We start from the raw sequence: 24,963 nt of genomic DNA on the forward strand, positions 1-24,963 counted from the left end.
ACACTTTATTGAGAAGTGTGCTACAATACGACACAGATGCTAACTCAATTTTGAAAAGAAAATGTGACTTATGCCCTTTCTGCAATAATATATTCAAATGTATTTAAGTTCTATTTTATTATTTAAGCATGAAAATATTTAATCAAGAATTTCGGTACGCAGCTGTTTAAAAAAAATTCTATGTTTTAAAATATTTCTTTTAAAAGGTTAAATTAAGGAGAGCAGTCTTGAAGTCGAGACGGAATGAGAATCGAACCGAAACCGATTGAACAAGCCCTCAAAATTTAATGTATCTGCAAGTTCCATACAGCATTAATGACATCGTGATATGTTAATTATTAAATGGCGCAGAAGACCTTGGAGTGAACTACTTATTTCCTTCTTCAGATCTAAGATTTTTATTTTTTGCCTAACCGGAGATTTACAGCAGTAATTCGTTTTTCGCGGATGCTCGATAAGATTGAGATCTTGAGAAAATACATGCCAATTAATTCACTTAATCTCTGCCTCTCGTATTATCTACACTGACGCTTCTGTATGAAACGTAACATTATCTTTCAGGTAAGAAAAATTTTGTTGACTTCTGTAAAAAGCTCTACGCAATTGATGGACTAGAAAAAACGTTGAATTGTTCTGTATTTTTTATGTCTGCTGTCTTTGCTTTTTTGCGTCTTTGCATCTGGGCTGAAATTTTAAGACGTTCAACTGCGCCTTAGAGAGTTCAATTTGAGAAAAAAAAAATTAAGAGATAGGGCTGATAAAAAGGAAATTAATGAAAAATGATATTTAACTCTAAAATATATTTCAAGATGAAAGTTTGTAATTGAGCTATTTATAACAAATGCAGTATGTATGTTTACCAAATTATAATGGATGTAACATATTAATTTCATGCATATGTTTTCATTTCTTATGAGGCGTTTCAAAAAATGCAGTGGAATAATTGTAAAATATGCTTTTAGCATTATGCAATTTACAGCATATTAAATGAGATGATACTTTAAAGTACCATCGGTATGCACTGCAGAACGCTTTAGAGAAAGCTTAGAGTAAACCTCAAAACGCATGTCTGCAAGGTTTTGCAAATTTGTGCTTTTCTTACCATTATTCTTATGATTTTACTTTTGAGCACTAAGATCCTTATATTTTTTCAAATGTTTTTTACTCAGAAGTTTTGATCTGAAATTCTACAATATTTATTTATTCAATCCTATCTCTTAAAATATAGCATTGATTTATGATCATTATTAGGGTTTCCAATCCCGTGCCAATCTCAGTCTCGTGGGATTTCGGGATTGACATAATTTTTAAGTTGTCAAATGGAAAAAGTTGAGCTTTTGAGGAAGGACTGCTTTTGTTACATGAATTGGACCTTATCTCGAATTCCGTGCACCAATTGTAGAGTCTTACAAAGTCGCATCTCAATTAGCGACTATCTTTTAGTACACAAAAAAGTACTTCAAAAAAGTCCAATGCGTCTTAACAAAGCATTGCTCGTATCCGATGGGGAAAATATTTTTGCGTAAAATAAGAATTTACTTTATGATATAATTTCATAAAAAGTTTTTTATATAATAGTTTTTTTAACATGAAAATACCTATTCCTGGGAAAAGAATGATAATTCTGATATCTTTCAAAGCACGTGACAATAAAAATATTCCCAGTTTTGTTTTGTCTACCTCAAGATGATATCAAATAAAATTTCTAACTTAAACTTTCCACTCTTTCCCGAAGCAAATCCCTTAAGTAGTTTCGTTAAAAAAGGGGAGAAATGCTACGACATTGTAGAACCTTTTTTTTAAACTTATGAAGAAGATAGCATCTTACGTTTATGTAATTTAAAAACTACGAACACTCGAAATAAAAATGGAGGTGCATTAGAGAGAGGAAAACAATCCCATTTATTTGAGCTTCAGAACAGAAACAGTTCAAACTGCTTCAAGAGATAAAGTAACACAAAATATGTAATATTATGCTTTATAGTACTGCAACATAAGTTTTATGTATAGAGTTGAAAAACGAGAAAAACCAAAAGATATTTTTGTTCACATTTTGCAAAGTTGTCCTAACTACTATACTTTGTTTGTCTAACACGATTCTTTTGGAACGTTAGGATACTGCTTAGGCTGCAGAAATGCTCCCACTGCACTGAAAATAATGCTGAAATACAAATATTAAAGTGTGAAACTTGGACAAAAAAAAATTAACGATTAGTCTAATATATATATATATATATATATATATATATATATATATATATATATATATATATATATATATATATATATATATATATATATATATATATATATATAACCAACTTGGAGAAGGTGGGATTTTTTATCAGAGTTTTATAAGCGTCAATACTTAATAAAAAAAATTCGCTTAAAACAATTTTTTGGGTGAATTTCAATAATCGTGTGTTATACAACAAATCGGGGGCATATGTGGCTCTGTGGTAGGAAATTCTTCTTCTAAGTCGGAGGTCGTGGGTTCGATTCCCTTCGGTGCCCTGGGTGTTATTTCCTTCTCTTGTTTTGTAGATCTTTCCTGTGTGTGTTCGTAGGTAAATCGCTTTACTTGCAGTCCTCGATGTATGTAAAGCTGTATAGTTTCCGTATAAATAAATAAATGAATACAGCAAATCGCATTCAGGTTTTCAGTATCAAATGACTGTTGGCAATAAGAAGTGCCATTTAAATGAAATCAAACCAAGAAATTTGAATTTTAATAAAATATGAAAAAGAAGTTTATTGTTTCGTTTCTTAAGTCATGTGTTATTGACGTACTGTCCTGGGGGAGGGAGATAGAAAAAAACTCGTTTTTATTTGCAACAGAGAGACATGAAAAGCAATCCTGATGTTCATAACCAAATATCTTTCTCATTTATGACTGATTTTGGCTCCAGCTTTTGCATATTCAACAGATGGTGTTATTGGGCTACAATCTATTTTTTTAGGCTATAAAATCATAGGGATAAGTGACGGCACACAAATACGTTTTTCTCTTTGAACTACATAAATTAGGCTTTAAGAACAATAAACAACTTTTTTTTTATTTTAGTAAACTACAGTTAACCATGTAGAAACAAAACCTGCCGTAAAATGAGGTAAGATAGTTTCGACATCTCTCTTCTGTAATAACTTTTGCTACATTATTGCCTGGTAATTAAAAACTGTTTGTTGAAAAGGCTTAATCATCAGTCAGGCTTTATGATGACGATGAAAACACGATACACAGAACTTTTATCATGCTAAATCAAAAAATAGGGGGATGACTTTATTGGTCTACATGGCTGTATTTCCATATCCACCTAACATGCGGATGGATATCATGGACCCTCCGAGGCACCCCTTGCTTCTACCTATGGCGCCCAGTTTGAGAACCCCGGCTATAGATAATAATTGTTGAAGCTCTAAACAACTTTAAAAGCTCGAACAGTGCTCGTCCATTTTTAAAAATCAGATCCTTTGCATGGTTTAATATTTGAAAGCAGTGGTTCCTAACATAGGGGCAATCGCCCTCAAAGCGACGATTTGGCTCCTCAAGAGGGGGGGGGGAAGTAAATTTCTGAGCAGTCATAAGATAATTCTTACGACCAAACGGCACGACCTTGAGGGTCACGGATTTGGACAAAATTCTACCTATAGGTCCATTCCCACTAGATATGAGCGCAGGTAAAGCGGTTTGACTGCATAAGCCCTAGTTTCTCTGCAATGGGGGTTCGAAGTTGCTAGTTTGGCCCTAGAAATGCAATGGCATATCCGTTGGAATTTCAGAATTCGACACTATGTTCGATCTCCCAACACCTTTTTCATCTTTTGTAAGTAAATTGAATATAAGAGAGAACATGTATTTATTTATGGGCATTATCCAAGTTATTTGGAAAGTCAAAACGATCTTGTTTTTTTCTTCTTTTGTGTGCCATGCGCAATAAATCAGAGTTTTTTCTCTTCTCCCATTTTTTGCTTATCAATGTGGGATATCTTTGATAGCAGACAATAAATATCCAGTTAAGGTAAATGCTTTTATTAGCAAGCGATAAATACACTTGTTACCAGCAGACGATTAATATAAAATGAAAGTAATTAGTTTCACTTGCAAACGATAAATATCCCGTTACTATGTTATTTTGGCATTCAAGTTGTTAAAACTAAAAGTAGCAACCAATTTGAATTTGAGAACTGCTTATTAAAAATTAGTATTCAACGTAATTAATTCAAAGATACGCATAAATACGGCTCATTCTGCAGTACAATAGCAGAAAAAGCGATAAAAATGGAAATTTTAAAAGAAACTCCATTGCATTTCTGGGTCCAAGTTATCAACTTTGGACCCCCGTTGCAGCCGAAGTAGGGCCTATGCAGTCAAACCGCTATACCTGGGCTGATATCTAGTTGGAATTGACCTATATCTAGAATTTTATCCAAATCCATGACCCTCAAGGTCGTGCCGTTTGGTAGTTAGTATTCAAAAGATAAAATAATAATAAAAAAACAGCGAATCTAACTGTTCACAATTCAGGAAAGGAATCACAAGTAGAAAAAGAAACAAGTTCAGGAAGATCCTCCGCACACCTCGGTTGAACCTTAAGAAAGTATTTCATCATCTATCGTTAATTTTACGAATTTTCAAATTTTCATTTTTTTTTTTTTAATTTAAAGTGCCAGTGTTTTTAATTTACCCAGATTCCAATTAAAATGTACTTATGTTTTTTAAAAATACGTAAATGATCTTAGTTAGGTATTTTTCTTGTTAGGTATCTCAGTTTGTTTTTTTAAAAGAAAGATAAAACCCGTGAAAAGGTACGTTTATTCATTTTCTAGGGGGCTCCGTCTCCTGCTTGCCAACCTCCGTTCGCTACCGCGGTGGCTCAGTGACTGATTTTAATGCTTTTTCCGCTAGACGCAGACACACACAGACAGACGCGCACAAATATTAATTGTATAGATTTAATTATCTCTTTAGTTCAAGAGTGATTGGATAACGTAGCTTTTTTTATATTTTATTTCACATTAAATTTATACATTTATATTTTCAATAATATCAATATTCACTAGCGCCAGCTTATGGTTCTCTTCAAGCAAAAAAGAGGGAGAGGGAACATGGACATTAATGTGAAAATTACGCTCAAAAATGGGATAAAAATAGAACAAAATAGAATTTTTTAAAAAATGCTCTATTTCTCTTATAATGAATGCTTAAAAATTTACAGCCTGCTTTCGATGTTCGCGTACTTTTATAACTATGTCCAAAAATTCAGTTAAAATATTCAGTATGTTTTTCTTTGCTATGTTTTAAAATGCGTTTTGTCGACACTTTACGAGGCCATATTTCATTACCTGATTGTATGAAATTCTACCCTTTCGTTAAGGTAACAATCGTAACAGATTCACAGTATTTCACAAGAAGTAACTTAAAATTTACGCGTTACTGTTATTCGTTACGTATATGCATTGCATAACGAATATAATGCGCTTTATTTCCTTAAACACCTTGATGATTGTTTTCGTTGCTTTCTTAACCTTGACCTGCAAGCTAGCGTGGTAAAAGTCATGGCGGTAAGTTTCTGAATGCAGCAAAACCTGTAAAGTTGACCACCCTTGTAAGTTGACCACCTGTCTAAGTTGATCGCTTTTCAGAGGTAGAGAATTAGTCCTATATCATACAGATCAACCTCTATAAGTTGGCCACTAAAGTAATACACCACAAGTGGTCAACTTACACAGGTTTCACTGTATCTTCTTCTTAAAGATCAGAATGTTTTCAAATTTGGCATTAAGGCTGATTTGCACATGCCGAGCTTATTTTTGTTCTCAAAAATAAGGATTTCTAAACAGAAATAAAAAGGAAGGACTCTCTTTACATGATATGAAGCCGGTAACAGAAACATCGTAACGCAGCGACGTACGTCACACATTCTCAAGAAATACGGCAGATTATTTCTTGACGGAGAGGAGCAGTTTCTAGGGGGGGGGGGAAGGGAATTCAGATTTAATTAAATGCAGATAAGTATTATACTACCGTAGCGAGTTACAATCCCCAGGTAATATACTTTAAGATGCTGATAATAAAAAACACGTCGACATCGTAGATATTAGTAAGCTTGACCATTGTCAAGTTTAATGCATAGGGTACGCGAGAATTTTTTTTTTTTTTTAATCGATTAGTTTTGGCATCAAAATGTACTATTAATGCATCGGTTTAATGCGAAACATAAAAGATGAAGTCCATTGAGTTGAATCATTAATTGAAATTTAGATTAAAATGTAAAATAATTGTTAATTCATTGAAGACTTACATTTATCTTATAGTTTCCCGTTGAGTTTTGGATAGCATCGACAAAGGAAAACGCTCAAAAAGTAAAAAGTTGCTCTTTTATTCATTAAAATTTGACGTAGTTTTACAACAGAAAAGCTTCAGCGAGGTATACTGTGCCAAGCTTAGTGTATTTCGTGATTTTTTGGTGCTTATTCAAAACGAGCATTCCTAGAGGACTTTGAAGAATTAATACCCCGCGCATTGAATAGGAGAAGAACTTTTGATAACCAAGCTAAATATTACATGAATGATATACGGCACGTTCTGATCATAAAAAGTTATTTTTAATAAACTTTCATCTTTTCTTAAAATATCATCTAATTCTTGGGAATATTTATTACGCTTGCTGTTCAATTGATAAATTCTCTATTATTACAGAAGAAAATTGGATTTCTAATCGTTATATGATAATTAAGTGATAGAAAACAATATGTGATCAATGAAAAAAAAACTCATAAGAAGATTTTGTGATTTTTTATGATCTGGAAAAAGTATAAAAGAACGGAAAAGATGCTAAACTGTGACAGAGCTTGAAAATCTCAAATTAAAATGCTCTTTGTTTGCCTTTGTATGCTTACTGAAATACACTCACAAAAAATTCGTTCCTTGTTTTGTGAAAGAAATGTGTTCCAAGAGGAAATACCAAATAAATAAATATTTCTCGTAAGTGTCGTACACTTTTCTTTTGATGTTTACTATTCTGCTTGGAAGAAAAAAATTTCATCCTTGGGCGATTTTTTTTTTCCCGTTTTGGAAGGGATTTGCTGTGAAAAAGTCTCAATGTTTTGTAAGTGATAAAAAAGTACAAAATCCATACTGTTTACTCGTTGTTTATAAATAATTAAGCGCATCTTATTTCTAACGAAATAAACAGCAGTTTTCCTTTTAATAAATAGAAATAAATATAATACCGTAAACAAAAGCATATTTTAGCTATTTCTTCTGCAAATATTCACCCGAATATAAGTTTTTTTTATGTTGTTTTAAGAAGCTTTTTTTCTGAGCAAAGTCAGATTGAAATATATTTTTACGTTATTTTAGCAACCCATTATAGCCTGCATCTTTTATTGTTTTATTGTTGTTAATATTTTACTGAATTGTTATCGAATCATATTTTATTCATTAGTTTTGCCTTTATGCATGCAAAAATGATATGTTTTTAACTGCACCTAAGAAAAACGTTCTCAATTTATTGATGTAAAGATTTCCCTCTTCAGGATTAAATGTCATTTAATAACAATGCTGCCAAAATATTCATAGCTGCAAGTGTTATTGATGGTCCATTAACTAGTGTTTCTGACATATCAACTACTCAACATGACACTATCAAATGAATCAAAAGTAGTTAGCAAATCTGGACCAATTGCAGAAGAGTCACAACAGAGAACGCTCCAGTTTAACCTCACCTTTGATAAAGCATTACAAAGTTGAAGAGTATGTTTAGTCACCAGAACAAATAAGGCAGCTACCGAGATGTCATTTGAGAATTATAACCAAAGAACCAAAGACAGGAAATCAAAGCTGTTGACAAACGCACCAGTAAAAAAAGGGATCTAAAATGAGAAAAGTATTTAAAATTTTGAGTTTAAACTGAACATGATAAATACATTCTTCTAATGTTTCAAAAATGAACTCCAAATAAAATCGATTATAAATTCAAGCTGTGGAAAGCAGGTCATCAGAAGACGAGGACTGGAAACTTAATGATGACGCGTCTGACGAGGAAACCTTACGATAGTGTACTAGGGAAAAAATCTGTAGTAATCGAAAGAGCAATCATGTTTTTTTTTTTCTTCTTCTTTTTTGCACATGAATTATTTGCCCTCGGCTCACCATCATCAAAATATGTAGTCTTGTAGTCTGCCGAAATTAGAAGAAAACTCATCGAGTTTTGGCGAGAAAAGAAAGACATCTTCATACGTTTCGCTGATGGAAGTCCTGACAAATACAGTCGTTGAAGTCTCGCTTTTTTTTTTTTTTTTTTTTTTTTGAGCAATCACGATTGCTTATTGCTTTCATTTGAGCGTCCTTGATGTCCGGTTCCTTTTTTAGAATGGACCAGGGGCCTCTGCAGCATCGCCGTCCATCGGAGGACGGAACTGCTCCTCTGGTCCTAGCCTCCACTAGCAGCACTGTCCACCAGAATCCCCTCCTCCCAGGCGGTGGCGTCCATGTCCTGCATACACAAACTCCTACATACACACACGTCTACACACAAACAAGTCCTTACACACATACACACACGTAACCGCCCAGGAGGAGGGGCAGGCTTGGGAGGATATGAGCCGTTTTTATAAACAATAGCCTCCAATGAATAGGGTCCTGTCGCAACTCGTGATTGCGCATAACATAATTTGAATTCAAAGTGTAAGAATTATAATATATATATATATATATATATATATATATTCTCGTTAACTCTCGTTAAAAATTTGGAGACTCTTTTTTTTTAATATTTCGGCAGACTATGAGACCGATATATCCTAGATAACTTAGTTATCGATAATTCCGTTATTGGGAGGCGAAGGCAAATGGTTGATGCGTCAAAGGAAATGTTTCACTATGCTCTGTTGATTGCTACCAATTTAATATTCTTGATTTAAAAAGTGATTTAGTTTATTTTATATTTTAGAAAAGGATCTTTGTTGAATTTTTCGGATTTACTCTCTCCTCATTATTTTTTTTAAATATTTTTTAGTGAAAAAAGAAGGACAATGCATTTTTAATGCACGATTTTTATTATTTTTTTCATTAGAGAAAGAAAAATTAGGGGTAAACAAAATTATTTCTAGTGTTATTACTATTACGACAAAGTACTCTGATTTTTTTTAGAAAAAACCCCTTGAAGAAAGTATTGTTAAATATCTCGGAAATATTAAAAAATGACATTGAAATAACCTATTTCTTCGTCTTGGAGTATTCTGCGCCAAAATGACATTTGATCATATTTTTCGAACCCAAATTCACCTAATTAGAAATTATAACAAATTGAAATTTCACCACCGAACCTAATGCTGAATCTTCCCTCCCCGCTCAAAACTGACTAAACACAGGGGGCGGCAAGCCGACCTATCCCACATTTTGGTTCCAAGAAGATGGCCGTTTTTCTTAGAGGCCTTGAAGAGGACAAGCCGATCTATCCAACATTTTAGATCCAGGCATGTTTCAAGTGTTGAGAAATGCGTTATTATTGTCGTGTCTGATATGTCGTGAAAAAAAATTATGTTATGAGTAGTAAAACGTCACTTAGGAAATTCTAGAAAAGTATCTTATTTACAAACTAAATAACAGTTTATTCGAATATTTTTCCTGCAATGATCCCTATTTTCATACCTTATGTTCTAAGATCCGACCCGAACTTCATCGAGTTTCCTCATAATTTATGCATAAAATTGCAGCTAAAAATATCGTCGCCTCAAAGCAACGGTAAAACATCTAATCCCAGGAATAGCAGAAAGAAAACCTACTGTTGCTTTGAGGCGACGATATTACGAAAACAATGGTACAAGGTTGTCTAAGCTAATGTGATCCAATCATAGGGTTGTCGAGATTTCAAGTTTCAAAAATTGACTAATTATGCAGTTTTTCTGTAAGTATCTTTAAATTTTATAGGAATCTGCAAATTTCTGGAGTTTTTTTTTAACTTACAAGCATATCAAAATTTTCTACAAATAATGCTTATTTGGATCAATACTCGACACTCTCATAGGAAAAAGATGAAGTGATGCCTGTACAAAACTGAAAAAAAACTTGCAAATATTTCGTTGATTACTGGCAAACTTCTACTTTTATTTGAAAATATGTACAGAAGATCTTCAGAATTATTCTAAGATTCGAATTTCAAATTGCGACAACACTATGATTTCACCCCTTATACTGAAACAACCCAAAACCATCATGTTTTAATATTTTTATCTGCATTTTTATACATAACTTATTAAGAAACTCGATGAGAGTAGTTCAACCAGATATGGACCTTGTACTTCTACTGAATTACATGATCAACGATGAATTACTATCTGAATCAAATCTTCTTCATTTGAAGAAGAAAAAAAAAAACACTAATCAAACAACACATCTAAAGCTTGGACAACAGTTTTCTACAATGTGATTCTTGTATAATTACTAACGTTATCACGCGCACCATCTTTGAACCAAAATGTCGGATCAGTCAGTTTAGTTTTACTAGGTTTCTAACTATTGGCGTAATCGGAATACGATCATAGGTTTCAATTCAAATAGTATTGCCTTTCTTGATATCGGACCCGAGATACATACCATCTTTCAATTTGTTCTTTCTTGAGGTTCTTGCTTGTGTGGATGAAGGAGTTGTGAGGAATGAAGTGCTGTATTTACGAAAATTTCTTACTCAAATTACAACGTAACTTTCATTTTGATTAGACATGAATCAATTTTGACAAGTTTCTTCACGAAGTGTACATATACAACGTATAGTCATTTGAAATATGCCTTTTGAACATTTCTCACTCCAATTTGATAAGTCATAACGTTTGTATGTATGTGTATAGGTATAGTATAACTCAAAAACAATCAATCGTATAGAGCTTCTAAAATATTTAGTCGCACACCTTCTTTTTTGGTTGCAGTTGTATTTTTATAAGGTACCAGTAGTATTGCGGAAAATTAATGTAAACTTCCTTTTCCGAATGAAGATATTTTTACTTGATAAAAAACAGAACGAACGATTCTGTTAATCAAACACTCTTTAGCTTTCAATTTGAAAAGTTTTTCTCTCAGTTCATTTAATATGAGGGATGAGCTGTCTTCGTTCAGATCTTTCGAGCGAAAATATGATCGAATCCGAATACTTACTCAAGAGAAATCAAGAAATGGGCCTTTGTTCAGAAAAGTAAACAGAATTAATACAATGGTAAATCGCTCAAAATTACAGAACAGCAAGTTCTTACAGTTTTCTGATTATAATATTTGTGTGATTTAACGTTGTAATAGTTTCGTTTACTTCCTTAAAAGTTAGTGTGGAGGAGAGACAAGTCAACTGACAGCCGACTGATAAACTTCTCTGCATTGGAACTATGCTCTCTTTTTTTTTTACTTTTGAATATTTTCTTAGTTATCTAATTTGATTTTTACCTTTTCTATTCGAGTTTCAGCGATATTTTTGAAAATACTTTAATCCTTCTTCCGTGTTTTTTTTTTATTTATCTTTACCTTTAAGTAGGCTAAAAATAGATATTTTTTTAATATAAAATAGATATGGCACTGCTAGTTTCATCGATAATAATCGCGTTTTTTAATATGAGAATGTCCAGTACCTTGGAATGTATTCAGTCTAAGAAAATGAATGGAATCAGTACAACTAAGCAAATGCTTTGTCAGAGAATACATTTGATGAATTGTCAGGCGAAATGCATAAATTTGTATATTTCAATGAACATTTGCTAAAAAAAAAAAAATCCAAAATTTCTCATGAGGCATAATTTAATTGGAAAATGATGTCATTCCCCCCACCTCCCTCCCCCAACCCGCCGTTAAAAGTAAAACGATAACTAACAGTAATTGAATTCGTAACGGTTAAAAAAATGAATAAAAACGTTACTTCTAGTTTTAAGCAAAACCAGTTTACTTATTTCTTTAGGTGAAGAATTACTTATCTCTTTAGGTTTTGAGTTGTATGCTGCAAATAAATCCCTAAAATACTAAATATAAGGTGTAAGATTTCATTTTCACTCTTAAATATTTTAATTAATATAGTAAAGCAAAAAAATTTTTAAGAACAGAAAGGTGCTGGGGGGAAAAAGAAACTTTTTTTCCAAAGTTAGCACAAAGCAACTTAACTCGGAGAAGTTTTTTTTAATACAAAAGTTGAAAGTTTTCGTATTTTAAAAATCGGATTCTTTCTTACGCTCTTACATTTTTCAAACCTTTGTTGGAAAAAAAATCGCAGATAAAACTTTTTCATAACATTTTGCCATGAAACAAAAAAAGAAAGAATTATGATTCAAAAGAAACTTCGTAAGCAGAAAGCACACCTTTTGTTGTGAAACTTTTAATGCTTCCTTTCCAAACGGAAACTTTTCGTTTCAATTCGTTTTTTATTTTTTATTTTAGGAGCGTAGAAGCAGAATAAAGCATTCCGATGTTGGCAATAAAAATAAATGGAATGATAAAACATTCATTCATTTTGAACTTTAAATGCAAATGAAAACTTTGCTCGGCTAGGAATGAAATCAAGTTAAATGTAATTGCTTTTATGATAGTATTAAAACTATTTTTGTAGAAACAGTGATGAATCATTTAATGGTGCGCTTAATGTTTTATTTAGCAGAAACTGTAAAAAAAGTTCAAGCAGTTTGAATAAATACTACGGTTTTCGTTTTTGGATGTTTCCGACTAACGCTATTGTAAAGCGAAACCAAAGGAGGCTAAATTTGAAATGCGAGTTTGAAGAGTAGTAAAATTTCTCTTTTATTGCAAATAGTAGTTTAATAATGCCCAAATAACAAAAAAGTAACTAAAAGTAGCCAATTAGTGTGAGCTTAAGCAAGTTCAAAGTCTGCTATTTTATTTCATAGGAGGTTTTTTATAACTATCGATAATAACTTTAATGATCAACAAAGATGTAATACTTGGTATTTTTTTCTAGATACTTCAATCGATGTGTCTTAAAAATGGTTGGACTTGAAACACATGTGTCTGCCATTAATTTTAAGTTATGCTAACCGCGTTATTCGGGAAGTAAACTGGAAACAGCTTAGAAGTTATGTTAAAGTTTATTCCCATTATATGGAATTCTGTTGCTTTGTTATAAGTCATTAAAGTCAGGTATTGCATTGATTCTTGCAATTAAGGACGTCAATCTCTTTCGGCTAAACAAATAAATTTAACAAACTAGATTGCTATTCATAACAGTAAAGTTATTTTAGATTAGAAATGACTTATACAATAAGTCTGAAAATACAATCACAATATTTGGCGTAGTGTTATTAGTTCTTGAGGAGACCCAAAGAGAAAAATTATCGTTTTTGTCTTTGGTTTAGTTCATTTCAAAAGAACAGGGTTTCTATGAACGTGTCTCTTATATCACTTTAAAAATTTAGGTGCTAAATACGCAAATTTTGAAGAAAACTTGAAAACTGCAAGCAGCTTAGATGTGACATTTAAGTTTTTTTTCCGTTGTAAATGTTGGTGCTGATATAAATCTTTAAAATCCGGCATCGTATAAGAATAAATAGAACATATAGTTACATTGATTTAACATATGCAATGCACGCATTATTGCCGTTAGCACGGATGCACAAGAAATTTCTTCGGTAGTCTAACAGTATAAAAAAATCTTGGGCGTCTATTTTTAACATGATTTCTTTTGCGTCTAAAAATATGCAGACAAATTTGAACGTCTGTTTTTCCGTAAACACTATTTCCATTTTTACAAATCAGACCTATGCTTACCTCTTTTTACTTTCTTCTATATCTAATATATAGAAGAAAGTATTGGATTCGTGCAAATTTTCGAATTTCGAAATATTCGAACGTTTTGAGGTGTATTGAGTCCATTTCGACCATTTTTGGAATATGTCTGTGTGTGTGTGTGTGTGCGTATGTGTCACACATGTGTGACCAGTTTTTGTGGCCGCTCTGCAGCAAAAACTACCGCATGAAATCGAACGAAATTTGTACACATATGTGCCCCTATTATATGTGAACGTGTGTCCATTGGTTTTTGGCGCGAATTCCTATAAGTGGGGTGGAGCAATGGGGCATTTTTTTTTTAGTTATGCTTGCCAACTGGCGGAATCAAAGTTTGGTCCATATGTTGCCCTTAACAGGTACAGGTGCTGTTTCAATTTTGGTGTCAATAGCTCAAACGGGGGTTGAGCTATAGAACGTTTTTTGTCGTCAATTGTGACTGCTGTATCTCAAGAAATAATGAACGGAATCAAACAAAAATCGATCGAAAAGTAGTCCTTAGAGAGTATAAAAGCTGATTCTATTTTGGCGTCAATTTCTGAAAAGGGGGTGGCGCAATCGAACGTTCTTTGTTTTCCATTGTGAGTGCCATATCTCAAGAAGTAATGCTACGTTCTGGATGAAATTTGGAACAAATGTCAATCCAAATGTAAAACAGGCGTTGGTTCAATTTTGGCGCCAACCGCTCCATGCGGGGCTGATTTTTTTTTTTTTTTTTGTGAATAAAAATAGCTTTATAATTACAGCAATAAGAAAGATAAATCGTTATAAACTGTCGTCTGCGTAATTCGCGTGATTTTAATTGTTGGAAAACTTCAAGAAAATCACGATGATTTAAACTTTTTGACTGTTGCCATCTTGTGTTTGTTAACAAATAAATGTTTGTAATTATTTTAAGCAAGGCTGTTCAAATAGTTATCAATTTTCATTCTTTGCTTTGCTTTTGAGATAAATCAGGAATTGGGATGGTCGTTAAGTTTTGGCGTGTGTAATTTTGTTTTTGCTGGGAATATTGCTACCTCGTCAATCATAGGGAGAGATTATAATTATACGAAAAATATAGAGGAAAGTTTTGTGATGGCCACAACCAGGGTCGGACTGGCTGACTTTGGCCCAGTCGGCAAAAAAAGTATTTTGGCCCACCTCTTTAAATTAAAACAGTTGAATTAACCAGTACCGGATCTCGATTCTTCGGAGCCGAGCAAAGACATTAAACTACCTCTATACTTCCTATTTTTCTTTCTAAATCAAGTTTTAAAGTTCTTTTTATTAGAATAATAAAAAGAAAATTGTGAAACGTAAAATAAAGCTAACACTGACACATTTTTATGCGCCTACAAAGGATACTAATGGTATAAGTCTGAAAAGGCACATCTTTAGATTTCTATACAACATAAGATGGATATGAGGGAAGGAAGAAATCGGGTGAATTCCCCCGGAAATTTTTCGAAATCGGTTATCTGTATAGGCATAAGGAGAAACGAATCAAAAGAAAGGGTTCTAGTTCCCTTCCAAGCGATATTTTCGAAGTTGAAGTCAAAAAACTTAATTTTACAATTTTCGGTAACGTTGAAGACAGGAAAAAGAAAGGGTTCCCCCACGATTTTGTTTTTTAACTTTTTTTTTTTCAAAATTGAAGTTTATTTTTGCTATTTTTGTTTACAATAGAAAGTAGAGGGCCCTTCCTAAAAATCCTCCGAAATGGGAAGTTTTAGAAATACAATTTTAAAAACACAATCTTATAATGTGTTTGAGAACATTAAAAAGAAACGGGACATGTTTCTCGAGTGTTTCCCCCCAGATTTTTTAGGAGGACGCTGTGCCCTTCCGCTTTCAAGCTAACTTTTGAGTCATAACTTGATCATCCCTCCTTGCCCCTTAAAAGTTTGGAAAAAACTGCACAAAAGATATTTTTTTTTTCAAAATTTAAACATTCACATAAGCCTGTCCTTGAAACGTCACTCTTTCGTTTCAATAACTTATCCACAAGAATCCAATATATCTGAATATTTTTTGCATTACCTTTAAAACTAAACATCAAAATCTTTTCAATACCTTAAAAATAATTACTATCGAAAACACTTGAACATTGTATATACCTAGAAAACCAAAAAGTAAAAGAAGCACCTTTTGTTTCTTACAAAACTTCTCTAAACAGTACCCTTTTATCCGAAAGCGCACTGCCCCTTTTTTTGGTTCGGGGGAAACATTGGTTCCCTCAAGGCATTTTTTCTGAAACTGAAATCAATTTTTGGCTATGGTGCTTGTAAAAGGGTTACGGGAGCTCTCCCACGAAAATTTCAAAATGTGAAATTTTAGGCTATCTTTAGTGATTTTAAGAAAACGGCGAAGATTCGAAGACGTTGTCTGGCAATTTTTCGATATTTAAATCTGAAAAACACAATTGAGGGCCTTGATGCAAGAACCAAGAACTAAGTCCAGACTCACACATTTTTGGTAAAACCAACAAATAACATCAGTGTCCGGTAAAAAGGCTAATATCTTTCCCACATTATTTACTAGAAAGCATAGATCTGATCTTACATTTGGTTCCCATTGTAGCACCAATCGAAACTTCTATGCTATCGGCCACACGCAAAATTAAATTAAAAAAAAAAGTTTGGACTGAACTGGTTCTTGCATCGAAGTCCTCAATTGTAGACTTAAGGCAAGTATCGTTGGTGGTTTTAGAATACAAATGGACCTCATATCTGAAATACCTTAGGTACGGCCCTTATATTGTAATAAACCCCGTTAAGCATAAATCTGGACATGATTACAACCGAGGACTAATTTATCAAAAGGGAACATATCCATTTTCCAAAAATGTTCAGAAGGTGAGAGAAACGAATTAAGGTAAGAGCAAAATAGTTTTATCAGCTTCTCTGGGTACAGAATTGAGCACATGGGCAAAGCAAATCAAAGGGCCAGAGTAAGAAATGTTTTTGTAGTAAAAAAAAAAAAAAACACACAAGGAGATATCGCCATCTTAATTTTGGACATGTGCACTTTTGAATGAAAACCTGAATGTTGAAAATTCCAATTTCAACAAAACTCTAATATTTCACCTTCTCATATTCTCTTATCGAAGTACATAAACCTAAAAAGCAGTGGATTAAAATTTGAGGATTTTGGACATGTGTTCCTTTGAATCTAAAAGTCTTCGTACTACACATTCTTTCAGGATCTGTCCCCTTTTGTTCAAAATAAAACGTGCAGAGGACGGATTTGTTGCCTTTTGATCAAAAGGCCACACTTTACCCTTAAATAAAATAGGATTTTCCACGCTTGGACTTCTTGAGAGTAAGTGATTTGATAAAAGTCGTCTGAAAGATTTAGAAAATATCATAAAATGAATTTTTCTAAAAATGGGGACATGTTCCCTTTTGATAAATTACTCCTCAAGAAAGGAAGCTCCAAAAAAAAAAAAAAAAGAAAAGAAAGAAACCTTGCCCTCCCTAGCACCCCGGAACTCAGTCCTAAATCTGCCTATGTTCAGGAGTTCTCTCGAAGTCAAAATTTTGTTCTGTTTCGGATTCAGTTTATCGTAGTCCAGACTTGCTTTAACTTTCCCGTATGCGTTTCGGAGATAAAATACTCGTATAGCGATAATTTACAATAGACCAATAAAATATCTTGCCAACTGATAGCATTTAGTTGAATCTGTCACAACCAGTGAATACCAGGGGCGTGCACAGAAATTTTGGGGCACGTCACAAATGACTTTTATGGACCCCCTCTATCTTGTTTACCCCCTATACGTCCCTACATATATTTCACCCCTCATTTAAAAAATCTCGGGCTTTCTTCAGGATCGGAACCGGGCCAACAGCTGTCTTTTTTCTCCCCCCCCCCCCCGTGTATGCCCTTGCTCGTGCTCATGTATCAACACCCCAAAGCATGATCCACACATCTATAGCAGTGCCGGGACCGCTTTGTCTAATGGTGCAGGCCCCTTCAATTTTTGTTAATAGACGTACAAATACGAGTTTTTAACCCGCTTTTTTCGTCCCGGGCGCTTTTCCAGGCCGTGTTGGACCTCAATCTCTCTGTCCCCCTCCAGTTTCCTCAATGTGAGAGGGAGCCATGGCCCCCATAGCTCTAAAAACTAGAGAAAAAGTTGATTAAAGCGGAAAGCATTCGTACGTGGTGAACTTCAGCTGTTTACTTTGGTCCCTGCTTAGGGTGGAAAAAAAATAAACCTATTTCCAAACGCTTTTTTCACGTAGATTAAACGAATTACATGTCTTTATTTAATATATTTTTTAATGACACTTTGAAAAATGTTGTGTGAATTTAAATGTATTCAGTTTAATAAAAAAATTGCTTGAAGTGGCCCAGTGGTCGGTTGGCTCAGTCGTGGATCCCCGACTAGCCGACCTGGCCAGTCCGCCCCTGGCCACAACATACTAGCTTTTTTTTTTCTCTCAGGTAGTTTGTTCTGAATGAAGATAGTTTTCTCAAAAGTAGAAGGGTGACGCCCCTGCTCACTTTGCTAGCCAACCCCATTTCGCCCCTGAACCATCTTCGGCGGTGCATTTCGGGAGCTTCACCTCCTCCGTGATGCCGTAAGTTCTCAAGTTTCCGAAAGAATGCTATGTGGCGTTTTAATCATTATCTCAGATAGTTCAAGTCATACAAAGATGTGACCGGGCGGAATGAGTTCCCGTAAAATTTTGAATAAAGTGGTTCTCTGTTTGACTAAACTCCCAGTTGTTCTCCAGGAGATGAGGCTTCAGACAGAAAGATTGGCACGCACAGGTTGAAATAATATAGATGTCTCTCTCACTTTAAATTATACTATGTATTAGGGATGTTTCGTTCATGAACGAACGAATCAAAAAGAACGAATCCTTTAAATGAACGGATCCGTTCGTTCACTTAAAAATGAACGACCGTTCTTTTGAACGATGAGCAGTTTGGAACATTGTATTGATGAACTTGTGATAAAATCGCATTTCTTTAATTTTTTAATTAAAACTTTCGTCTTCAAATTTTCAAATTTCAATCAATCTCAAACTTCCTTTTTCTCAGTGCAGTACAATATAATCGTTCGAACCTTTTTACTTTCTGCTTTATTCATCATTTTTCTTCAATTGCTGCATGCAGTTCATTTGCAATTTTCCAATGTGTCCATTAGTAATATCCATTAGTAACTTGTTTGGGACAACAAAATGTTGGACACTCCACTTCCTGTCCCACGCACGTGCTAAAATCCTTCTCACGCTTTCTATCGCCAAAATTATGTCTAAAAATACCTTTTATCACTTTTCTGGCAAACTGTTTGTGTTCTATAACATCCCTATCAACTGCCATTTATATTGATTTGACTTTACTTTTTACTGATTATTACTGTTTATTTTTCCCCCACTTAAAAAGTGTTGCGTTTTTTTGTTTCTGTTCTCATCGGTAGTGAGGAATATTTTTGAAGCTCCTTAATATTTTTAGTTTTTTATTTTTATTTATTTTTTATTTTTTTAATTTAAGTTGTCCTGAACTCCGTCCGGCTAAACAACCGATATATTTGCTGTTTCTTTTTTCGTTGTGCATAGCCTTTTGGTAGTACTATAATCATATATATAGTGCTGTAGCTGGAAAAATTTAATAACTTGACATGCCGAAATGGAACCCGCGATTTTAGAATGGAAAACGTATCTTACCATTCGGCGACTGAGAAATATCTTACAAAATGAACAATAATTGCTTTATGCATCATAACCTGATTCATGTTTTTTAGTCATTTTTCAGCATATTTTCTTATTTTTAGATCATTTTAGTTATTTTTCCTTCAAAGAGTATTACAGCCGAACTCGTTTATAGCGAGCGCGAAGGGACCGCGATATATGCTCGTTGTAATTTTATACATTACCAAATGAGTTGGTTGTTTGATTTAAACTGTGTTATTGTCTCTTTCTTGTTATTGTTTTCGAGGAACGTGGTGTCTGGAAAATATCGCTTTTTGCAGTTCGTGGCTTCAAAACTGTTTGAAGTTTTTCTGCATTTCAGAATCAAAGTATGTCGAGTGCTATTAAACTTCAAAGTCTTTAAATTTATCGTTTTAGTGGTCGTTTTCTCTCTCTCATTTTTGTTTTCCCTCTCTTGACTTTCAGCTACAATATCCTCCCCCCCCCCGGAAGCAAATCTCGTAAATGATAACATTCTCTTCAACAAGTATATAATTTTTTAATGCTCCTTTCCTCTACAAATTTCAAAAAAAAAAAAAAAAAAAGGCATTGTCATCACTTGTTCTCATGATTTAGGAGATAACACTTACTTTTTTTTAATTTTCGACGTCAATAATTTGAACCAAATTTAAAATCTAGAAGTCACATTAAAATACCCCAACATATCTCTCGGCAATATATTTTTTTTAAAATTCAGACAGTTTGAAAATAAAATATTGCCAGCTATTTAAAGTAAGAGTTCCAAGCTGTCCCAAGGTACAGCATCCTATTGTACCTTGGGACACTTCTTGCTGTACTATGGGAGAAGTCTTCATGATACAGGAAACAGCCGTATATTTGAAGCAATTTTGCACCAAAAATAAAAAAAAAAATTTTTTTACGATAATTAATTAAATCATGAATAATGAATTATTGTATAACATTAAATGTGTTTAAAAGAATACATAAGATTAGAACATTGTTCCATGATCGCCCATAAGTTGTACCTTGGAACGTGTGCTAAGGTACAATATGTTTGGTTGTCCCAAGTTACAATCACCACGAAATTTAAGAAAAACCAGAATGGTAGTCAATCTAGATGCACTATCATTGTTTTCTCATAAACAAAATATTAAAAATGTTTCTTTTTCGTAAAAAAATAAAATTCAGTCGATTAATTTTCAATACAAAGACAGAAGATGAAATTAAAATGAAGAAAATATTTACTTTGGAGTCATGAAATTTTCTTTCTCTCACAAAATCGTCAATTTTACTCATTTGACGCTAATTTTTACTGTGACACCATTTAGTGGTGAAGGTTACTATTATAGATTACAAAAACATGGCTGCTAAAAATAAATTCATAGAAATAAGCAGTGTCCCAAGGTACAACACTCTCCCCCTATGTCGTATCTCAAACTTTCGGTTGATATAAAAACTTTAAAAGATTTTTTTTCGAAAATAGAATAATCTTTTCTGAGGAAGAATTCAACAGACATTTTACAAATTGAAAGCGTTTTTGTTCCTATACACTTATCATTGTACCAACTAATTCTTTTTGATGTACTCGCTATAAGCGAGTTCAATTGTACTGATCTTATGAAACATTTTGAACTAGCGTGAGAATGTCATGCAGAGAGATCAACTGCAACTTTTTCAAGTGAACGAAGTCGTTCAAATGAACGAGTTAAATTAACGGATCAAAAGAATGAACGATCCTCCGATGAACGGGTCATTAAAAAGAACGACATTGTCCACCTCCAACTATGTATAACACTTTAAATTATAATAGGAGAATTCAGAAATAATGGATCAAAATCTGCATGTCGGTCAGATACACAAGAATAAGCAAGAAATACACTGGTATGCAAAAATTAAGGACGAAGACGGTTTTTTCAATATAACTTTGTACAAAAGCTTCCCAAATCAACACATTTAATACCGTAAGATCCCCAATACGTAAGGACATGTATAATGTAAGCAAGACTTACTAAAAGAGAAATTAGAGGGATAAAAAGAAGCTTTATTGAAAAAGTAGCATGGAGCGCAATGCGACTAAAGGCCGAAACATCCCTGTGATGGGTGTCCAGCAAGAAACATCCGGTCTTTAGTAGGGGATATGACTTTCCCGACTGCTCGGCGGGTTTCACAGCGTCTGCCCATGCTGAGAATGAGGGTGTCAATGAGTTGTTGAGGCATTGCTGCCCATTCGTCCTGCAGCGCCAATCGAAGCTCCCGAATCGTTACTGGTGGGAAGGTACGAGCTGCCAAGCGTCTGCCTAGAAAATCCCATACATGCTCGATTTGATTGAGATCCGGAGATCGTGCCGGCCAATCCATACGTTAAATATCCTCACTCTCTAAGAGCTGTTCGGCAGCTACTGTGCGATGACATGGTGCATTGTCGTCCATGGAAAGGAACTGCGGAACCCTAGCGCCTCTAAAAAGACGCACATATGGAAGAGGAATCTTGTTACAATAACGGGTCCCGTTGACTGAACTTGCGACGAAGATGTGAAGGTCTGTACGACTACCAAGCATGATGCCTCCCCAAACGAGAATATCGCGACCTCCATACCTATCAATTTCAATGATGTTCGAGGGATGATTGCGACTTCCCTGCTCTCTCTAGATGATTATGCGATGAGAATCGCTACTCAGACTGAATCTGCTCTCATCTGTAAAGAGTACTCGTCCCCATTCATTGTCTCTCCAATTCCGGTGTTCCCGGCACCACAGAGAACGCCTTCTCCGATGGGCAGGCGTTAGAGATACACACCGTATAGGGCGTCGTGCAAACAGACCACCACCGTGCAGTCTTCTGGCCACGGTAAAACGCGATGTCGGTCGTTCAGTCGCCTGTGTCGTGTGTCTAGCGATTTCTCCCGCTGTCTGCCGCCTGTTTCTTCTGGCCTGTAAGACAATATACCGGTCATCTGCGGGTGTGGTTCCTCGTGGACGACCACTACTGAACCCCCGGATAGCTGTTCCTGTAGTTTGAAATTGTCTCCAAAGTCGTGAAACGATGCTGTGAGCAATTCCGAACTCTGCAGCCACACTTGTCACACTGCGGCCTTCCTCCAACTTCCCAATGATTCGACCTCGGGTAAAAGCATCCAGAATTCGTCTAACAGATTGATTATTCGCCATTTCTCGGTGAGGCAGCAACTCGGTGTGATTTTAACTGCTATACGGCGTGCAATCTCTTTGCCAGAAATACTGATCGTACACCGACAACATGCTTTACACTACTCAGGCACTCTCCCATTACGTCTGCCTGCATATCTGCGCATGTGCTACGGTACATCACCTTACTTAATCTCCTGATTGGTCTTTCTGTCCGCTCTGCCTCTTCGTTCAGCTGATATGCTAATTTTTCGACTTCGTCCTTAATTTTTGCACATCAGTGTATATACGAGCAAACACAATGCTGATTCCCTACATGTTCTCCAAACAAGAAACTGGTGGATACAAAACAAGTCGCAAAATTAATATACCAAGAAGATTTCGCTTAACATTTTACTTTTAAGTAAAGTGTAGCTATAGTACAACGACAAAGTGTTTGAGGAAAGCTTTTCAGAATGACTCGTCATTGTGAGTGTCTGTGTGCTGTCATTGTGTTTCAACTTTCAGCAACCGTTTTAAACCTTTCTTAAAAATTCATATGTTACGTAAATTTATATGTGTTATAACTATGCGACCTGTGTCGCATCCGTCAGTTTGAAGCCTTGTGTGCATATAGGTCTACAACATTGTGTTTGTGACCATATGTACCTGTATAATTCTTGCTTATTATCGTGTGCCTTACGTAAATACATATTTTGACGATTAGCTATGAATCACCCTGTATAACTATTATTTAAAAATTAAATGTAAAAATGTATTGATTTATTTCTTTTCAATTCTATCTGCAGCTCTACAAATTTACTGCAGCAGTACGACTTGGCTATGGAAAAGTAGTTCCTATTCCAGCAGGAGGACGTGCTCAATACCTCCTGTTGAACAAAGATACTTACCAATTCGGTTACGACACTGGAACAGGCCCCAGTCAATCTTTTCGAGAAGAAACACGAGATTCTGATGGTACAGTTCGTGGACGATATGGCTACATTGACCCTTTAGGTGCTTTGCACATCGTAGACTACATGGCAGATCATACAGGATATCACATACTTTCGACGCTTAGACTTACTCCGGAAAAACCTTCAACAGTAGCGCCAAGTACACCAAGAACAACGACAACGCGTCCCACCAGAAGTCCTAAACCACGGAAAAAACTACCGTTTTTGGGAGCAATACCGCCATTTCTACCAAGGCATTCTTGAGTTCTACATATTTTTCTTAAAATGGTTTTGACTTTTGAAAGAAATACAAAGCGTCGCGCCGAAAGATAATTTAAAATATCTTGTAAGAACAATTTAAATTAAACTGAAATTTCATAATTTAAATGCTTTTATTACCAATTATTCGATTGTCTGTAAAAAATTGGCTCATATGCAATCTCAACTTTGGATTTTCTATGTAAGCAATAAAGAACTGTATATTTTATAATAAATTATAAAAAATAAATTAATAAATTTTTATTCAAAAAATTATATTTAATAATGTTTAATTGTTAAGTGAATATCGGGATACATCATTCAAAACATATCATACATATATGTATTAAGGGATATCATATCTGTACCCTAAAAGAAAAGTGTCGCAAATAGCATACACAATTGTCGGATCCTCGACATGAACCATGCTTTAAACGATTTTGTTTTGGCCTGTAACTAAAAAATCTATGTGTAAGCAATTAATACATCACAAGCAAAAATACCCGGCGTTGCCTGGGAAGTAATAATATTGAAAAAATGTTTACTTTCCTTTGTTTATTTATAGCTGTGCCCCGTGGTTTCACCCGCGTTAATAAGATAGTAATGTATTGAAAAAATATTTTAAGTACATCAGGCTATTATATATATATCTATAATATGCTGTAGCAGACTGTCTAGAAAGCTGATTTCTTTTTCTAGGCATTTCATTAATATATAGATGATAGGTTTTATTTTCCTGAAATGACAAAAATCAACTTAATTATTTGGTTACTTACACGTCAGATATTAGTTGAACAAATCATATAATTAAGTAAAAATACCCAAAGGTGAACAATTATTAGAGGTTACACTAATTTGAAACCTACGTACCTACCTGCTACATATGAAGAAAAAAAAGGTTAAAAGAATAATGAAACAACACCCAATATAAAAATGCTACGCAATTTAATTATGTGCTTAGATAAATACTTATACTATAGTATAACAAAAACGTTATAAAGAACAATCACAATTGAATAGTACGTCAAATCAAATTATTTACTCAGAGAAGTAACAATTTTCAACTATAAGAACAAACACAAACGTAGAAGAAATCAGGAAAACAAAAACCAAGGGAAAAATAATACAGAATCAAATTTTGTACTTGAATAGCGAAAAAAAAAAAAAAACGCATTCAAAAATCAGTTTGCTGACCACAACAGTCCCACAA

General features: G+C 34.2%; 1 protein-coding gene across 1 annotated transcript; it reads left to right on the plus strand.

Annotated features, from left to right (window-relative positions):
- The first annotated feature begins 518 nt into the window (after positions 1–518).
- Positions 519–23,910, plus strand: LOC129219445 (uncharacterized). Its single transcript, XM_054853840.1, has 2 exons — positions 519–561; positions 23,349–23,910. The coding sequence occupies exons 1-2, from the start codon at positions 538–540 to the stop codon at positions 23,757–23,759; spliced, it is 435 nt and encodes a 144-aa protein (XP_054709815.1). The 5' UTR covers positions 519–537; the 3' UTR covers positions 23,760–23,910.
- The last annotated feature ends 1,053 nt before the right edge of the window (positions 23,911–24,963 follow it).

The sequence above is a fragment of the Uloborus diversus genome, chromosome 3 (genome assembly GCF_026930045.1).
Source record: "Uloborus diversus isolate 005 chromosome 3, Udiv.v.3.1, whole genome shotgun sequence".
Classification (NCBI taxonomy): Eukaryota; Metazoa; Arthropoda; class Arachnida; order Araneae; family Uloboridae; genus Uloborus; species Uloborus diversus.